General features: G+C 48.3%; 1 protein-coding gene across 12 annotated transcripts in view; it reads left to right on the top strand.

Moving 5' to 3' along the window:
- Positions 1 to 18,457, top strand: part of ZBTB38 (zinc finger and BTB domain containing 38) — a 75,223-nt gene that overhangs the window by 43,568 nt on the left and 13,198 nt on the right. For 10 of the 12 annotated variants that reach the window (XM_004588415.2, XM_058657262.1, XM_058657261.1 and 7 more), the window contains one exon: positions 9,285 to 13,691. The exons of the other annotated variants lie outside the window; for them this stretch is intronic. In XM_004588415.2, coding sequence (XP_004588472.2) covers positions 9,285 to 12,872 — 3,588 coding nt within the window. In that variant the 3' untranslated portion in view covers positions 12,873 to 13,691. Of the gene's footprint in view, positions 1 to 9,284; positions 13,692 to 18,457 lie in introns of those variants that run through there. 12 annotated transcript variants of the gene reach the window in all.

Raw genomic sequence — 18,457 nt, 5'->3', positions numbered from 1 at the left:
CGAATTACCCATCATTCCTTTTGCACTGTTACTGTGGAAGTCAGCGTAGTCACAAAAGTGAAGAGCAGTGTAATATTACTGTGGAAAGGATTTTCACCTCATCAATCTGCTGAGAGGAGTCTGAGCAACCTGCTCCCCTCCACAAAGGTTTATTAAACATGACTTCAAGAACTACCCTGCCTTTGGCTCTGTCAGCATCACCAGTACATGGTGCCGAGCCAAAGGCAGGTCAGATCTTCCTGCGCTAGGGAGCTCCCAGGACCAGTGGCTGTGAATATGAGCAGGTGTATCATATGGATGCGTGCAAGCGCAGCAGAACCAGGGGCCTGGCTGCCCTGGGTACAGCATGCCCATGCATGAGTATGGACGAGGGTGAGAGGCACTGGCGTCACGGGCTGGGAGACGAGGCTCAGAGCCAGTGGGGAACTCAGGCCTTCCTCCTGAAGTCTCACGCAGATGGAATAAACAAGTCCTCAGGGTCAGGAGGCAAGCAACATGTGCAGTGTGCACCACAAGCCTGTGGGTGCTACGAGCAGGCCCTTCCACACTGTTCCCCGTGCACCTCTGTCCTCCATGGAGCATAGGTCAGGAGCATGGCGTTTCCTTCCTTCCTTCTTCCCCAGCGAGGCCGTTCTGCCATTGTAACCAGCAGAAGCATCTTCAGTGCCTGTGTGTGTGTTTACTGTGGAAGGTGGAGGGAGAGGGTGGTGGCAGGAGTAAAGCAGCCACTGTTTCCCAATGTGTGAAGGACTCCCTGGAAGCATTCATGCAAGTGGAATCCAATAAAGCCCAGTTTTCATGTATTGACAAAATTCTCAAGAATATTTTATCAAGAATATTTTATCCTTTTATAAATACCCTTTTTCATCTAAAATCAGAAGGCAGCCTTTGACATCTTGGAATATAGAGGTTTTGATTTTGCCCCTGTTTATCAGCACAAATGGCCGTTCCTTCTGACTAGCTGGGGTTCCGACACCATGGGGCTCCTTCTGTCCCCTTCTGAGTGGGACCTCTGTTCTCTCTTAGACATCCCACTTTGGATGTTCAATTATGTGCTCATCCTATTTGTATGCATTTATGCTTTTGAAAACAGTTCAAAGATTTATTTGTTCACATGTGTATTTTTATTCACATGGTCCCTCATAAATGTATGTATTCAAGTACTGTAGGTAAGTAGTTTAAGTTACCTTGGGCAAAATACAGGGGAAGAGTAGCAGAAGTCAAATGAGCCCGTTTAGTTGTCTGAAAACAACTTTTTTTTTCTAAAATCTTGGCTTACTGGAATTTTTGCATCCTAGAACATCTTTTTCATGTTTTTCTGTTCCATCCTGGGGAAACAACACTTAGAATAGCAAACTTATGGCATGAAATATGCTTTGTAGAAAACACTTGAGGAGGCTGTGGTGCTCGGCCTCTTGGCGAGGCTGGGCAGAGGAAGTCTTGTAGGCTGCTTCTGGCTTCTTCCTAAGGTGCCTCTCTTGTCCAGAAACCTGTGGTGGGCTTTCCCTTGCCAGGCGCTCCCCAGGCCTGTGTTGCAAGGTACTGGCCCTGGAAAAACACTGCAGTGCAGCTCCGTTTTGGCCGAATCAGTGGCCCCCTATGGCTGGGAACTCTGTTGTACATACCGGAAGTACGACTGCTCAGGTCTCCTGGCCCAGTGCCTTCTGCTTCCCAGTAAGAGGCAGGCAGGCCACAGTACCAGGAGGAAAGGCTGCTTGCTCACAGCCCTGAGCAGGGACCCAGCCACTCGGCCTCTGTCCTTGCCAAGCAGGTGACAACCCCAATGGTCTACTTTTCAGAAAAAGACATATTGATGTTTGTGTTAAATCTTAGTGTTTTTCACCATTTTTAGCCAAGTTTTAACAAAGAAAAAAGCAACAGGATTTTAAAATCACAAGGCCTGTGGGAACCACAACTGCTCTGTGACCAGCTGTGGGTTCCCGCTGGTCCCCAGTTGTGAAGCCCAATTCTGTATGACAACTGGGACACTCAGAGAATGGCTCTTCGCCCTTGCACCTTCAGAGATCACCCAGCAGGTGGATCACAATGTCCTGAAGGCTTTGGTGACAAAAGCCACCATTTAGGGAGGCACACAGCCAAGATTGGACACTTTAAACTGCTTCCTCAACAAGTTTCTCTCTTTTTCTAGTTTGCACATTTGGAATTCTCATTTTAAGCTGTTGCATTGACTGAGATTATACATTTCCTGAGGGCCTAAAATGCTGATTTGGCCTCTTTTTTCCCATTTATTTTAAAGTATTTATTTATTTACTTATATGAAAAGCAGAGTGATGGAGAGGGAGACACAGAAATAGACAAAGATCTTCTGGTTCACTCCCTTCAGCAGCACAACAGCTAGGTCTGGGTCAGGCCAAAATCAGGAATTCCATTTGAGTCTTCTGTATGGATTGCAGGGGGTACATCACCCACTGGTTTTCCATTAGCAGAGAGCTGGATTAGACATGGAACCGGGGGCCCAGCACGGCAGAGTAGTGGCTAAAGTCTTTGTCTTGCACATGCCAGGATCCCATATGAGCACCGGTTCATATCCCAGCTGCTCCACTTCCCATCCAGCTCCTTGCTTATGGCCTAGGAAAGCAGTAGAGGATGGCCCAAAGTCTTGGGATCCTGCCCCCACATGGGAGACCCTGAGGAGGCTCCTGACTTCAGATTTGCTCAGTTCCAGCCATTGCAGCCAGTTGGGGAGTGAACCAGCTCCCAGAAGATCTTTTTCTCTGTATTTCCTTCTCTCTGGAAATATGACTTTCCAATAAAAATAAATAAATCTTTTTAAAAATTGCATGTAGAAGTAGAGCCAGGGGGCAACATTGTGGCATAACCACCAAGATTCCATGTAGGCTCCGGTTTGAGTCCCAGATGGTCCATTTCCAATCCAGCTGCCTGCTAATGCACCTGGGAAAGCAGTGGAGGATGATCCAAAACTTTGGGCCTCTGCACTCACATAGGAGACATAGATGGGACTCCTGGCTCCTGGCTTTAACCTGGTCTGTCCCCGCCATTGCAGCCATTTGCAGAGTTGAACCAGAGAATGAAAGCTCGCGCTCTCTCTCTCTCTCTCTCTCTCTCTCTCTCTTTAATAAATAACATAAATCTTAAACAAACAAACAAACAAAAAGCAGAGCAGGATTGGATCTGCCCTTAGTTGGGATGCTGGTATCTGAAATGGCAGCCTTCAGAAGGTGCCTCTGTCTGTATCTACGGAGCGAAAGTCCATCCCTTGCTGCTCTTTGCCAGGGGCTGCTGAGCCCCTCACCCCTGGCTGCTGAAACACCCCTTTCTGCTTCTCGGCAAGCCTTGATAGACAGAACCCCAACCCTCTTAAGGCACTGGGTTGCAGTTTAACCCTTTAGGCCTGTGTCTGGCTGCTTGATTGAAAACCACCTGACGTAAGATGGAAAGAAGACTTCCCAAGGTGAACTCTCGGTGCGTTTTCACTTTGGTGTCATGTGAATGTACTGCTTCTTCAGTGCTGAGAAAGTGTAAAAGTACAAACAGATCTCAGAACCTGATGGCAGCTTAGCTGCAATTCCCCAGGTGATGTTGATGCATGGCTGGGTTTAGAAACTGCTGTCAGAAAGCATGTGATGGGGTTGCAGTACACATGTGCTCAGAAGCCTGAACCCCAGGTGATACCTAGGACCTAGCAGTAAATGGTGTTCAGTAGATATTCATCTGAGGAATTAAACTCTATTTCTGAGTTCATATATTTCTGCCACCAACCTCCCTCCTCCACCTCCCATCTCCATCTCAGTCTCTAAGCTGCAGAGCAGGACACCTGCTCTTCTCCAGGCCCTCACTAGCTGGGCCGACGGGCTGCCTCTTGCCTGTACCACTAATATGGCTGATCTCCCACCCCAAGTCCTTAGCACACTGCCTGTCCCCTGCACATTTTCTTTTTTTTTTTTTTTAAGATTTATTCATTTTATTACAGTCAGATATACACAGAGGAGGAGAGACAGAGAGGAAGATCTTCCGTCCGATGATTCACTCCCCAAGTGAGCCGCAACGGGCCTATGTGCGCCGATCCGAAGCCGGGAACCAGGAACCTCTTCCTGGTCTCCCACGCGAGTGCAGTGTCCCAATGCATTGGGCCGTCCTTGACTGCTTTCCCAGGCCACAAGCAGGGAGCTGGATGGGAAGTGGAGCTGCCGGGATTAGAACCGGCGCCCATATGGGATCCCGGGGCTTTCAAGGCAAGGACTTTAGCCGCTAGGCCACGCCGCTGGGCCCCCCTGCACATTTGCAAACTCTGCTCTCATTATGACTCCTGTGGTCATTTGTGCTGTGATATAGATACTCTGCATGTTCCCACCCCGCCCCAATGCTACAGCGTTGGAAGCTTAGTTTTCAGGGTGGCCACATGGGGAGGCAGAGCTTATTGGGAGAGCCTTACGTCAGATGGCAGCATACCCTTGAAAGGGATGTAGGCCACTTTCTGGGACTGCTTTGCATTCTCAAGAGCGTCTTGTGGAAGCCTGACCCTGGCCCTGCTGATTGGTTGGTTTCTTTCTTTCTCTCTCCCCCACTTTCTGTTGGAGATATAATGCCTCCTGCCCCAACCCCCACCTGATTTGCTCCCTCCATCTCCCCTGGGACCTTGCAGAGTATGTCCCATGAAGTTGAGACTTCAAGCATCTAAAACTGTGAGCTGAGTAAACCTCTTTTCCTTCTTAAATAGCCTGCTCCAGGCATTCCATACAGAAATAAAAACTGACAAACACTGCTTTGGACAGCGTTTACTGCAGGGGAGGCCCTTCCTGGACTGGCCCCACCCTTCCTTTCTGGGCTATGTCATCACTGGATGCATGCTGAGGCCATCATGTGCCTGGCACTCATGGAGCAGCCTCCGCCTTCTCCAGCCACCACCCAGCATTGCCATCGGTTCCAGCACACATGCACTCGTATCATTTTCTATTTGATTTTGTCCCCAATGTTTCTTCTGCTTGAAATGGCCTTCCTACTCCCATTGTTTTGCTCCATTGATGCCAATAATTCAGGGCCTTGTCAATAATAAACTGTCACTCAGTCTTCTAGCCTCAAACCCTCACCTGCACTGGGAAACTCACCACCTTCCACCATGGCATTCTCAGTTCTCCTCTCAGACTTTGAGCTCCTGGGAGAAAGGCTTGCCTTACTTGAGTTGTGTCTCCCACTCAACTTCCTATCTGACCATGTTCAGTATTAACATACTTGCTGAATAAAATTGGCATAAGACAATCATTTTGTGTGTATGTGGGTCAGAAAGTCTGGTGGGAGTACCACTTAGTAACTATGGTCTTAAAAGGATTTCTGTTCCTGAAAGTTGCCATACATGAAGTTTCCAAACCTCTAAGAATGTTGTAATAGCATAGATAATGATGCTTGTTACTGAGTCTGTTATTCTAGTTCTAAATATGACTAGTGTACTAACTGTTAACTCTTACCTTTTGCTATCAGTCCTAATTGAACTACTCAAGAGAAGGAAAGGAAAACTACCTGAATGGGTAGAGCTTTTTAGAGGAGCAAGCTTCAGCAACATTGTGGGAGAATGGACTTAGAAGTTTGAATGAATGTTCCACAAACTTTTGAAAACATTTGTTTAAAAGAAATTCATTGATTTGAAAAGCAAAGAAAGAGAGAAATCAATCTTCTATTTCTTTGTTCACTCCCCAAATGAGCTCAATAACCTGAGGCTGCTTCCAGGCCAAAACCAAGAGCCAGGCACTCTGTTCTCCGGTGTGGGTGGCAGGGACCCAAGTTCTTGAGCCATCACCTGCTGCCTGCATTGTGTGCATGAGCAGGAAACTAGATCAAAGGCAGAGACAGAACACTAAAGCAGGCACTCCAGCATGCAGTGTGGGTGTCCCGAGTAGCAACTTAATCCATTGTGCCACTATCCTGGCCCCCATGAGCTGCTTGAACCCCTCGTGTTATAAATAGTAGCCAGAATACCTTGGACTCTTTATTAGCCTGATGTGCAACTCCATACAATTGGTTCTCACATCTGAGGATTCAATGAACTGTGGACTGAAAATATTCAAAGTTGGGTGGAGGGGGCTGGAACAATGGCTCAATTGGCTAATCCTCCTCCTTGCAATCATGGGGATCCCATTTGGGCACCGGTTCATGTCCCGGCTGCTCCACTTCCTATCCAGCTTCCTGCCTGTAGCCTAGGAAAGCAGTGGAGGATGGCCCAAAGCCTTGGGATCCTGCACAAGCATGAAGGGAGACCCAGAAGAAGCTCCTGGCTCCTGGCTTTGGATTGGCTCAGCTCTGACCATTACAGCCCCTTGGGGAGTGAATCAGAGGATGGAAGATGATTCTGTCTCTCCTTCTTCATGTTAAATCTGCCTTTCAAATTAAAAAAATCTTAAAAAAAAAAAAAAGAAAATATTCAAGCGGGGGGTAGGAGGAGGAATCTGTGCAGGTCTTTATTTTCTTCTTTAAACAATACAGTGTAACAGCTAATTGCATTAGGTATAAAAAATAACCTAGAGCTATTTTAAAGTCCATGGGAAGACTGTGTAGATATGGGAATACTACACCATTTTATAGAAGGTACTTGATCATATGCACATTTGGGTCTCCATGGTTGGAGGGGTCCTAGAAGCAATCTTCTAAGGGTCTCCAGGGACCAGTAGACTTCCCAAATGGAAGTAGAGCCTTTTGGATGCTTCACAGTGCCGTTAAGAGGAGGTATTTTGGAAGAATCAATGGTTTTGAATTAGAAGAAAAAAGGATGACATAAGGATAGACCTAAGCCAAGATAGAAGCCACCTTGTTGAGTCACAGAGCATGTGTGTCAGATCACATGTTGTCTGATTAGGCTGGATAACGAATGGAAGCCCAGCCTGGGCTTCAGAGACGCCAGACAGAATAAGAATATATGGATCTGTGGGCAAAGCAAATCCTACAAAGGGGCAGCGAGACCTCAAGGAAAGGAAAAGACACATCCACGGTGTGTGTTACTGGGCTATCAGCAGGGCGGGACAGGCTAGGCACAGAGGAAGCCAGCAAGATCACATCTCCAGAACTGTGCTGTGCATGGTGGGTAGAGCCAGCAATCAATCTGGGCGCTGACTTGAGTCCCAGCTGCTCCACTTCCAAATCCAGCTCCCTGTTTATGGCTTGGGCAAAGCAGCACAAGATGGCCCATTTGTCTCAGAGACCCAGAAGAAGCTCCTGACCCTGGCCTGGGCCAGCCCTGGTCATTGCAGCCATATGAGAAGTGAACCAGTGGATGGAAGATCTTTCCTCTCTTTGTCTCTTCCATTCCTTTCTGTAACTCTGACTTTAAGTAAATAAACAAATTTTTTTCAAATTAAAAAATATATGCATATATAAACATTTCATTTCCTCTCATTCTATGCTACTTAAGAACACCCCACACTCTATAAATAATAATACTCCACACTTCTAGAAAAGTTCCACAGATGATAACAGTTGAAGGCAGGGTAGGCAGAACAACAAACATTATTAAAGAAAATGCAAAAATAGTCGCAGCAGAAGCCCAGGCTAGAGAATACTGTGGCCGTTGATGAAAGTTCTGAACACACTTGTCTGAGAACTGGAAGAGAGACATGGGGACACAGCGCTCTCAGCATCGAAGAATGTGCCACTGGGAAGGTACTTTTTTTTTCTTCCTATGGCCAATTGTAATTAAAATAATTTCTCAAAAAAGAAGAAAAAAAAAGGAAAAAATTTCTCAAATGGATCCTTGTGTAAAAGCTTAGATTAGCAGCTTTATAGAAAGGTAAAAGAGAGGTTCTTTGTTTGGCCATCTGGTCTCCCCATCGAAACAAATGCCAGAGCCATGCTCCAGCACCCTAGACACTGGTGCACTGGTACTGAGAGGTCACCAGGGGGACGAGGCTGCCTGCCTTTCCGGGGAGTCACTTGAGGTGGCAGAAGCACAGAAGACTGGAGGAACGGCTGATGAGTGTGTCCCATGGAACAGTGGGGTGACCTACTGTGTTGCTGTTGATATTTTTAAAGGAAATGCATCACCCTGGCAGAGTGATACCATCTGCGTGCCATGTGTTTGTTGCCACTGTGGAGAGCCATGCTCACTAGCATGTCAGTACACCCTGGCCCTCCCAGGCTTCCAGGGTGGCTCGAGCTGAAAGCACAGCCGAGAAGAGAGTGTGAGGGGAAGACCAGAGAACCAACAAGTGCCTTTTAAGCAACCCTTGTTTCCTGGATTTGTGTTCTGGCTTCTTTTCAAAACTCAGAACCTTGGGCCCGGCGGCGTGGCCTAGCAGCTAAAGTCCTCGCCTTGAACGCCCCGGGATCCCATATGGGCGCCGGTTCTAATCCCGGCAGCTCCACTTCCCATCCAGCTCCCTGCTTGTGGCCTGGGAAAGCAGTCAAGGACGGCCCAATGCTTTGGGACCCTGCATCCACATGGGAGACCCGGAAGAGGTTCCAGGTTCCCGGCATCGGATCTGCGTGCACCAGCCCGTTGTGGCTCACTTGGGGAGTGAAACATCGGACGGAAGATCTTCCTCTCTGTCTCTCCTCCTCTCTGTATATCCAGCTTTCCAATGATAATAAAATCTTTAAAAAAAAAAACTCAGAAGCTTGCTGAGTCGTTTCTGAAAACTGCAGTTTACTTTGGCTGCAGTTGGAGGGACCATCAGAAAGGAGTGGGAAGGCTCCACACCTCCGCCACAGCATGGAGAGGTGGGGTACCTCTGACAGTGGTCTCCCAAACCATTCTTTCCACAAAGAGACTCCTTAGGGCACAGATAAGACAAGCAGCCCTCTCAGTTCCTGCTTCTTTGAGCCCCAGGTGCCACTAACCTAAGGAGAGCTAGTTTTGATTTGCACAGTTCATGAGTTGGGTTTGGCTCAGATCATCCAAGATGTCTTTGGAAAAGGGAGCATGAGACGGCACCATGACATTGCCGAGCTCCCTAGGGACCCAAGTGATGATGAGAACCCCACGCTTCTCCCCTCCCCTTTCCACTCACCTCTGGACAGCTACAGCTCGCAGGATAGCGGGGCACAGATTCTGGGACAATCTCCAGCCGTAAAAGCTATTATTGATGGTGTGAGAAACAGGCCAGAGTGAGGAAAAGGTTTGGCTTCTCCTGAAGACGCTAAGGCCAGCATGAGATCAGTGCCTGAGCTTTCATGCCCCACCCCCACATCACCCACCTCATCCCCCCAAAACAAAACAAAACAAACACCCACAGTGCTGCTCACAGAAGTTGACAATTGTGTCATGATTAAGAAGCCACTCGTGGAAAGGGGCCTCTGACTGTTTGTCTCCTCTGTTTCAGATGACAGTCATGTCCCTTTCCAGGGACCTCAAGGATGACCTGCACAGTGACACAGTGCTATCCATCCTGAATGAGCAACGCATCCGGGGCATCCTGTGCGATGTCACCATCATTGTGGAAGACACCAAGTTCAAAGCACACAGCAACGTTCTGGCCGCCTCGAGCCTTTACTTCAAGAACATCTTCTGGAGCCATACCATTTGCATCTCCAGCCACGTGCTGGAGCTGGACGACCTTAAGGCCGAGGTGTTCACAGAGATCCTGAATTACATCTACAGCTCTACAGTGGTAGTCAAGAGGCAGGAGACCGTCACAGACCTGGCAGCTGCCGGGAAGAAGCTGGGCATCTCCTTCCTGGAGGACCTCAGCGATCGCAACTTCTCCAGTTCCCCTGGCCCTTATGTCTTCTGCATCACCGAAAAAGGCGTGCTCAAAGAAGAAAAAAATGAGAGGAGACATGAGGAACCGGCCATCGCCAACGGGCCGAGGATCACCAATGCATTTTCCATCATTGAGACGGAAAACAGTGCCAACATGTTTTCCCCCCTAGATTTGAGAGCGAGCTTCAAGAAGGTCTCAGACTCCATGAGGACAGCTAGCCTCTGCCTGGAGAGAGCCAACACATGCCACGAGGTGGAGCCGGTGCGCACGCTGGCTGAGCACTCATACGCTGTCTCCTCCATAACCGAGGCCTACCGGAGCCAACCTACCCATGGGCCTGAGGGCAGCTCTCCCGGCGAGACGGCCAGGGAGAATGGTGAGGCACTGGTAGCAAAGCCAAAGACGTTCCGGAAGCCCAAGACATTCTCCACACCCCAGGATTCCGAGTCCCCGGCAGAGAACATCGCACCCCCCATGGCAGCCAGCTTTGAGGTGACCCAGGAACACAGCCCACAGCCAGATGCTGTCCTTTCTCACTCACAGTCTCCCAGCAATGAAGAAACTGTGGTCCATTTTCCCAGGGAAGAGGAAAACCAGCCAGCTGAGGTCCCCGGACCGCCAGTGGCAGAGGCACCGGCTCTCGTCTACAGCTGTAGCTGTTGTTCCAAGTCCTTCGAGAGCAGCGCCCTGCTCGGCGCCCACATGCAGCTGCACAAGCCCACGCAGGAGCCATTGGTTTGCAAGTACTGCAATAAACAGTTCACCACCCTCAACAGATTGGATCGGCATGAGCAGATCTGCATGAGGTCAAACCACATGCCTGTGGCTGGAGGGAACCAACACTTCCTGGAGAACTACCCTACCATTGGGCAGAATGGAGGGCCATTCCCTGGCCCGGAGCCTTTATTAGCTGAAAATACGGTGGCTGAGTTTTCCAACACCAGAAGCACCTTGCCAGATGAGGACCACATGGTGAAATTTGTTAACGGGCAGATGCTTTACAGCTGTGTGGTGTGCAAGCGTAGTTATGTGACCTTATCCAGCCTCCGACGACACGCCAATGTCCACTCATGGAGAAGAACGTATCCCTGCCATTACTGCAACAAGGTGTTCGCATTGGCCGAATACCGAACAAGGCACGAGATTTGGCACACAGGAGAAAGGCGCTACCAGTGCATCTTCTGTTTGGAGACGTTCATGACCTACTATATCCTGAAGAACCACCAAAAGTCCTTCCATGCCATAGACCACAGGCTCTCCGTCAGCAAGAAGACAGCCAACGGAGGCTTGAAGCCCAGTGTCTACCCCTACAAACTCTATCGGTTGTTGCCAATGAAATGCAAGAGAGCACCTTACAAGAGCTACCGAAATTCTTCCTTTGAAAATGCCCAAGGAAGCAGTCAAGTGAGCGAGTCTACACCCAGCACCTATGTGGTTCAGAACCCACCACCCAGCTCTGAATTACCCACCCTGAACTTCCAAGACAGCGTCAGCACCCTGGCCAATCAGGACATATCCACTTCTGCCAATGTGCAGAATTCAGAGGGCACCAAGTGGGGAGAGGAGGCTCGGAACATCAACCTTGACCGTAACATCTACTCAGCTGAAGGGCCAGTCTCTTCTGCGGCAACCGCTGTCAGTTCTAACCCCCAGGCAGGTGACATGCCTGTCTCGTCCCTGAGTAACAGCAGCGAGAATGCCACATCTGTGATCAGCTACAGGGGCCCTGCACCTTCGGTCATTGTACACAGCAGCCAGTTCTCATCAGTAATAACGCACAGCAACGCCATCACTGCCACAGACAGCAGCAATCAGAGAGCCCCTTCCAGCCCGGCTGCCGAGCAACCCTCGAGGGATGATGGCAAATCTGAACCAGACAGAGGGAGTAGATTGGCAAGCCGGCCCAAGAGTGTTAAGGAGAAAAGGAAAATGGTAGCTTGCGGCAAAGGAGATAGTCCGGAGGAGTCCAGACACAGCACTGATCCCAGCGGGTCTCTGAGCAAAGTCAGCGTTCCCACCACTGCTGCCACCACTGAGGAGACAAGCAAGATTGAAACCTACATTGCAAAACCTGCCCTGCCCGGCACCTCCACCAACAGCAACGTGGCGCCCCTTTGCCAAATCACGGTGAAAATCGGGAATGAAGCCATTGTGAAGAGGCACATCCTGGGCTCCAAGCTATTTTATAAAAGAGGGAGAAGGCCCAAGTGTCAGATACAAGAGGAGTCGCTGCCCCAGGAGAGCGCCCCGGAGACCCAGGCAGACAATCCCCTGGCCCCCTGCCAGTCCGAGTGCCTGGAGATGAGCGAGGTGTTTGACGATGTGAGTGACCAGGATTCCAGCGACAAGCCATGGCGCCCGTACTACAACTACAAACCCAAGAAGAAATCGAGACAGTTGAGAAAAATGAGGAGAGTGACCTGGAGGAGAGAACACGGGAGCAGGAGCCCCAGTACCAGAGCCCAGTTCCCCACACAGCTGGACCGGGCCATGGGGACAGCTCCCACGGACAAGGCATCGGAGGACAAGGACCATAAAGACATGCCCAAGCCACAGTGCGAACTCTGCGACGGAGACAAGGCGACAGTGGACACAGGCCAAGGCCGGCCCCACAGGCACCTGGCTTCCAGACCTCACGTCTGCGAGCTATGCACCAAGCAATTCCAGAGCCCTTCCACGCTCAAGATGCACATGAGGTGTCATACCGGCGAGAAGCCATATCCGTGTAAGACATGCGGGCGGTGCTTCTCAGTGCAAGGGAACCTGCAGAAACACGAACGCATCCACCTGGGCTTGAAGGAGTTCATCTGCCAGTACTGCCACAAGGCCTTCACGCTGAACGAAACTCTGAAGATCCACGAGAGAATCCACACGGGCGAAAAGCGCTACCACTGCCAGTTCTGCTTTCAGAGCTTTCTGTACCTCTCCACCAAGAGGAACCATGAGCAGAGGCACGTCCGGGAGCACAGTGGGAAGGGCTTCGCCTGCCTGCAGTGTCCCAAGATATGCAAGACAGCCGCTGCCCTGGGCATGCACCAGAAGAAGCACTTATTCAAGGTCTCACGGCAGCAGGAGAAAGCAGTTGACCCGGGCCACGACAACGCCGGCTCCCTGGAGAACCTGCTGCTCCCTGAGTCGGAAGAAAGTGACGAAAAGGATCAGGGGCAAATGGTTGTGGGAAGTGTTATCCTTGGAGGGGCACAATAGTTAGAAAGTTCTTCTGAGATAAAAGTTGGTGGGCTTTTTTTCTTCTTTTTTTTAAGTTTAGTTTTGTTTGCCTAACATTCATCAAGGAATGAAATCTAACCAACAAGTAAAAACTCACTTGTGAAAAATTCCAGGAAAAGGATCCTAAATATCTACTTTGGGTTTTTGAGCATTAACCTTCTGCAAAGTACACATAAACAAAACAGCCGAAACCCTCCAGCATCCCTGGGATCTTGTGAGATCTAACCAAGTTCTTAGCTATGGTATTTCTACTGGTGGGAGAAAGGGGAGGGGCTTAATCATAGGGTAATTTTAAAACTTTCTGGTGAATGCTAATGGGAATTGGCTGCTGAACTGTTTTGGGTCACCGGAGAAAACTAAGATGTCACAGAGATGTCCTCTTCCAGGCATGTTAAATGGTAAATGAGCTATAACAGGCTTCATCCCATCTGCTTTCTGCACTATTTAAAATGTGTTCAGATAAGTGGGTACTGTGAGAATTGGTTACAATGTTATTGAACATACCTGAACACAGAGCAAGGAAAGCAGAGCACTCAATCTTTCTCTAGAAACTGCTTTTCTGCATCACAATCCTTGTAAAAATATATGTGTAAGTCACTACAACTTCAACCTGTCCATAGTGCTGGCAGGAAAATTCCATGAGCAGTCAATCTGAAGATATTGAGGATTGATATGAACATCCGTAGGAAGCATGTTGAAGATGACCTAAGAGCATGTGTGTGCTTTCCGAGGAAGGCTGCTTGCTGGAAGCTGACTGATCCACTGATGTCATGGAAAGCCTAGGCAAGAGTCTTCCCACAATACCTGTGATTCTGCTGCATTCAGCAGCATCAACACAGAGAACAAAGAAGGTACAAATTCTTCTGGAACCTTCTTCAGTCTTCCAGCCCTCACAAGGTCATGCACAGTGGCGGGTCTGTCCCAGCCAAACATGACACCCCCAATCCACTAAAGGAGTGTCCAGGAGATTGGGCACAAGGCACATGTGCAGATGCTAGTTAATTCCCAGGTACTTGAAAGTGGCAAAGTCTAACCCTTACAATTGCTAGCCTGCTTGATGATGCAGTCCCAAGTACCTTCTGGTAGAAAGCCATAGGGCAGAAGTGCCAGAAACATCCCCTGCCACACACACACACACACACACACACACACACACAGTACCCATCACAGGCTTGAGTGAGCGAAAGAAAATCATGACCTTCTTTGCCTCACGCACGAGCTTTGTCTTGCGCGGTGAAGAGGTAGGACAAAGCTCTGTCCCTTGTTTATATCACTCAGAAATGCATCCACAAAGCCAGTGGCTTTGTCTTCCTATTTGCAGACATGTAATCTCCTTGCTAAAAACCCTCTGAAGGTTTTAACAGTTCTTTTACACTGATCCACACCATCAACAACTGTCCTCAGTCCTGTTGCCCTGCAGGATATTTCCATTCCGTATACTAGGTTCCTGGAAAGCTGGAACTCACAATTCTTATTAAAAAACAAAACAAACCCTTCCAGAGGAAGAAGAGGGGAAACATTTCGACTGTCGGATACTGGGATGAGCAGAATTCGGAATCCAGTTTAAGAGGGGCAATACAGCCATTGCCGTTCGTTGGGTTTGGTAGCTGGGCAGCCTGAGATCATCCAAGGCTGGAAGGTTGTCATGATGAAGAAGTAGTGCCAGAGACTCCAGTTTCTCTCTACAAACATTGTGATGTCTCAATGGAGAAAGAAGACTTCGTGTGGATTTGGGTGGGCAAGGAAGCATTGAAACACCCAGGAAAGGACATGATTAGACTTGACCTTTTTTACAACTGTAGTACTTTGCTGTTAAGTAACCCCGATTGTTGTATCTGCATTTTTATCTTTGTTCTTCTAGTTTCACTTACATACAGTATTATATGATAGAGGAAACTGGGAAAATGCAAGTGAATCCAACTTCATTTTATACGTTGTATATATGTACACATGCACTATGTGCTTGGATTTTGTTTAAGAGGCAGTCTCGAAGGGCTTATGAAGATTGTTTTGGGATTGATGATTAAGAATATTGAGTAAGCAATCCTGTGACCCACTAATTTGCTTAGTCTAAGTTAGGATTACGAATCAAGGAACATTGCCGTGTATGTTAGTCTTTTTGATTTAACTCCAAATATGAAATTATGACATGTAATGATGTCTCTCAACCCTTACATGTGGATATTTTTTAAGTGGACTTGTATGCTAATACTTCTAGACCAAAGTAAATATGGCAGAATATTTATACATGAAAAAATAATTTTGCAAATGTTTTCTATAACTCTAGTATTCATTTAAAATGTTGATGGCTTGTGTTAGTTTCAGGGAGGGGTGTATATTTTGATAAAAAATACTTGACTTTGTAATTCTGTATATTCTATACAATTTATAGCAGAGTCGTTTTAAGACAGCCATGTCTCATTTTTGTTGTTGTTAATTGTGGAAATTTTATTCTGAGTGATGGTTAAGTATTCATTGAGTACATAATGACCAACTAGAAGTCAAGTACAAATAGTGGAATACCGTATGCTGTACATGATATATTGTATGCCGTTTTAGCATCTGTATTTTGGTTAGAAGATATTATTAAATGCAGATGTTAAGGGTTGGAGAAGTCTAATTTTATTTTTAGAAATAATGAATATGAAATTTGTTTTTGCCTGATTAAAATAGCTTATTCCTACACCAAGTCTCTTCTCAGATGCTTTGCTGTTAATTCTGTGCAGCCACCTCATCTGCATGAGTCAAGGCTTGGTCTCCCATGTGGTTCAGTTTGCTTGACTCGTTTACATGCCCTGGGACCTTCTCAGACGCTTAGGACCCGAATGAATTATGCCATTAGAAAAAAGGGGCGGGGCAAACTTAACTAGGGATTGCAGACTTGGGATAATCAAGTGTTTGGACGGTCCTGCACATCAGATGCTGCTTCAACATGAAATGCTCTCTGGGGACTCTCCTGCTGTTGGCCTCAGGAAGCAGATGGCTTTTGTTCTGTGCCAGGCGTTGGGTAACACCTTCCCACAAAGCTAGTTCATTAATAGGCTCCACCCCGGAAGTAGCACTTCACTGTCCAACCCCTGGGTCCAGTCCACGTTGGCCTGACTCCAAAGCCCATGTGTGTCTCTTCTTTCTCCATGCCTGAAGAGGACAGTGACCATGGCAGGGCAATGCCCATGCATAGTGCACTTGCCACAGTGGCTGCTGCTTAAGGCCATGCTGGGTCAGCTCACCCGAGTCAGGCTTCCCTTACATTTCAGAATCATGCCCTAGAAAAGCACTTTAAAGAGTCATACACTTTATTTATGCAGAATATAGAGTGATTTTTTTACAAAAACTTCTTACAAAGACACTCAGTGGTAAGGTGCTTCCTAGGGTCCACATGTCTTCCCCTGAGCTGCTTAACTCGGCGCTGAGCTGTTGCCTTTAGGGTTCTTGTCATCAGCTTCAAGCTTGAGACTCTTGGATCAAACTTGGAGCCAATTCCTTTGACTCAGCCACCCCTCACTCCATCATGGTTGTGTGCCTCAGTGTGGTCGGATTGCCGGGGGTCGGGGAGAAGCAAGGGAGGAAATTCTGGCTTGAAAGGTGTCCCTAGAAACCATCACCCATCAGGATCCTTCTTAGGATGGTCAGCAAGGCCCTCTCAAAACATCCCAGGTCATGCCCTAGGCCCTTAGATGGTGGACCCTGGGGGCGTGTGCTCATCACTGTGGTCATCACAAGGGGTTGTGAGTGGAAGCAAGTGAGCAACAGGGTGAAGAAGATATCACATGGTTGAGCAGGGTCACAATGTCCCAGTGCCGTGAACATGCTTTGGTGTGATCCCCAAGAAGGGTCAGCCCCCAAAGGAGCCTCCACCAGGAGGAATCTAGCTCACACTGAAGCAGGATTCCTGAACTTACAGGGCAGACTTAAGCAGGGCTGCAGCCACGCATTCCCCAACAGCAGGCAGTTGTCTTGGAGCAAGGCATTCGGGGCTCCTGGTGGCACTCTTAGCCCCGTTGCCAGTGGCAACAGCACCAAGAGTCACCCTTTTCCCCTGGCTCACAAAGGACTACAGGGCCCACCGTGGTGACAGACGCCACCTCATGGACCAGATGCAGCTGCTTTTGTTGTTTCAGTTCAGATCATGTCATCCCCGCTGGTTGAATTGGCTCCACACCCTGGGTCCCCACCAGTCTCATCTTTCAGAGGTCATGGCTCTTCCGCTACAGTTTTCTCCCTCTCTGAGAATGCTTCGTCTCTTCCTCCTCTGAATTGTAGGCAGGTATTAATCTGCCTTCTAGAGTGGGAATCTCACCCCTGAATTTGCTTGAAAAAGTTCAAGGAGGACTCAGCATCTGATGCAGTGATTAAGATAGCCCTTCGGATGTCCACATCTCATATCACAGTGTTTGGGCCCAGGTCCACTTGCGACTCCAGCTTCCTGCTGCAACGCACTCTGGCAGGCAAAAGGTGAAGACTCATTGAGTTCCCAGCCTCTTGCTTAGGCTGACTCTGCCCTAGCTAAACAGCAGGCATCTGCAAAATGAACCAATGGATAAAAGATTCTTTCTCTCCTCTCTCCATCTCTCTTTCAAATAAGGTTTTACTCTTTTGATGATTGCGTACTATTCTTTTATATGAATGCTCACCTATCTCTTAGTTGATAGGCTTTTTATTTCCAATAGCATGTTGTTAGCACATACATTTTAGACTTTTACAAGGATGGAAACTAACAGAAAAAAAGGTTTTCTGGTTAACTGTTGTTTATCCAGAATTTCCATCTAACAGACTCCTCACTATTCTAATGGATATAATATATAATTCTAGTGGATATAATTCAAGTACTGAACTCCAAGAGAAATTTTCAGAATTCTAATCTGTGTTAGATGAAAACTAAACAGAAGTTGGTATCTTGGTGATCTTGTGTTGTATAAACAAAATGGAACACTGAAAGACGAACATAGGACAGAACCAAAGAGAGGTGAGAAAACGCGGGCGCCAGAAACCCTCCACGCTTTTGCCACCTCCAACTGGTCTGCTTCTTCAGCTCTCAGTGGGCCGATCAGCCCGCTCTGTCAGCAGGGCTGGAGCTGGGGGTGGCTGGCGGCCAGCTCCTCGGGACCTAACAGGCAAAGGAATCCGCTGCCATCTGCTTCATTCCCAGCTCAAGGATTGGTTATCTTGGGAGTTCACGCCCGCTCCCTCGTTAAGCCAAGTAGGCCTGCGGAGGCTCTTGGGTGCCACCATGTGGTTCCACTGGACAGAACCTCATGGCTTCTCACGACAGCTCCAGCAGGCGGTCCAGCTGTCTAGCCTGCAGTCTGCCATAACGGATGTGCCCTGCCTGCCGGTAGGAAAGACCGCTTCACTGAGGGATGCCCACGGCCTTGTCCAGCAACAGCCTCCACGTTCACTTGTGGGTTAAATGTGGCCCAGCGACAGGAAGTATGTGACCACCGCACCTGCCCTGAGCCCCACTGCAAAACACTGAACTTGCCTTCACTGTGCTTTAACTTTACTTTGTCAAATTGTAAACATGTTGTTCTTTTTTATGTGTATTTTTATTGGAAAGACAGATT

Source organism: Ochotona princeps, chromosome 30 (assembly GCF_030435755.1).
Source record: "Ochotona princeps isolate mOchPri1 chromosome 30, mOchPri1.hap1, whole genome shotgun sequence".
Classification (NCBI taxonomy): domain Eukaryota; kingdom Metazoa; phylum Chordata; class Mammalia; order Lagomorpha; family Ochotonidae; genus Ochotona; species Ochotona princeps.
This window is presented reverse-complemented; position numbering and strand designations above follow the sequence as displayed.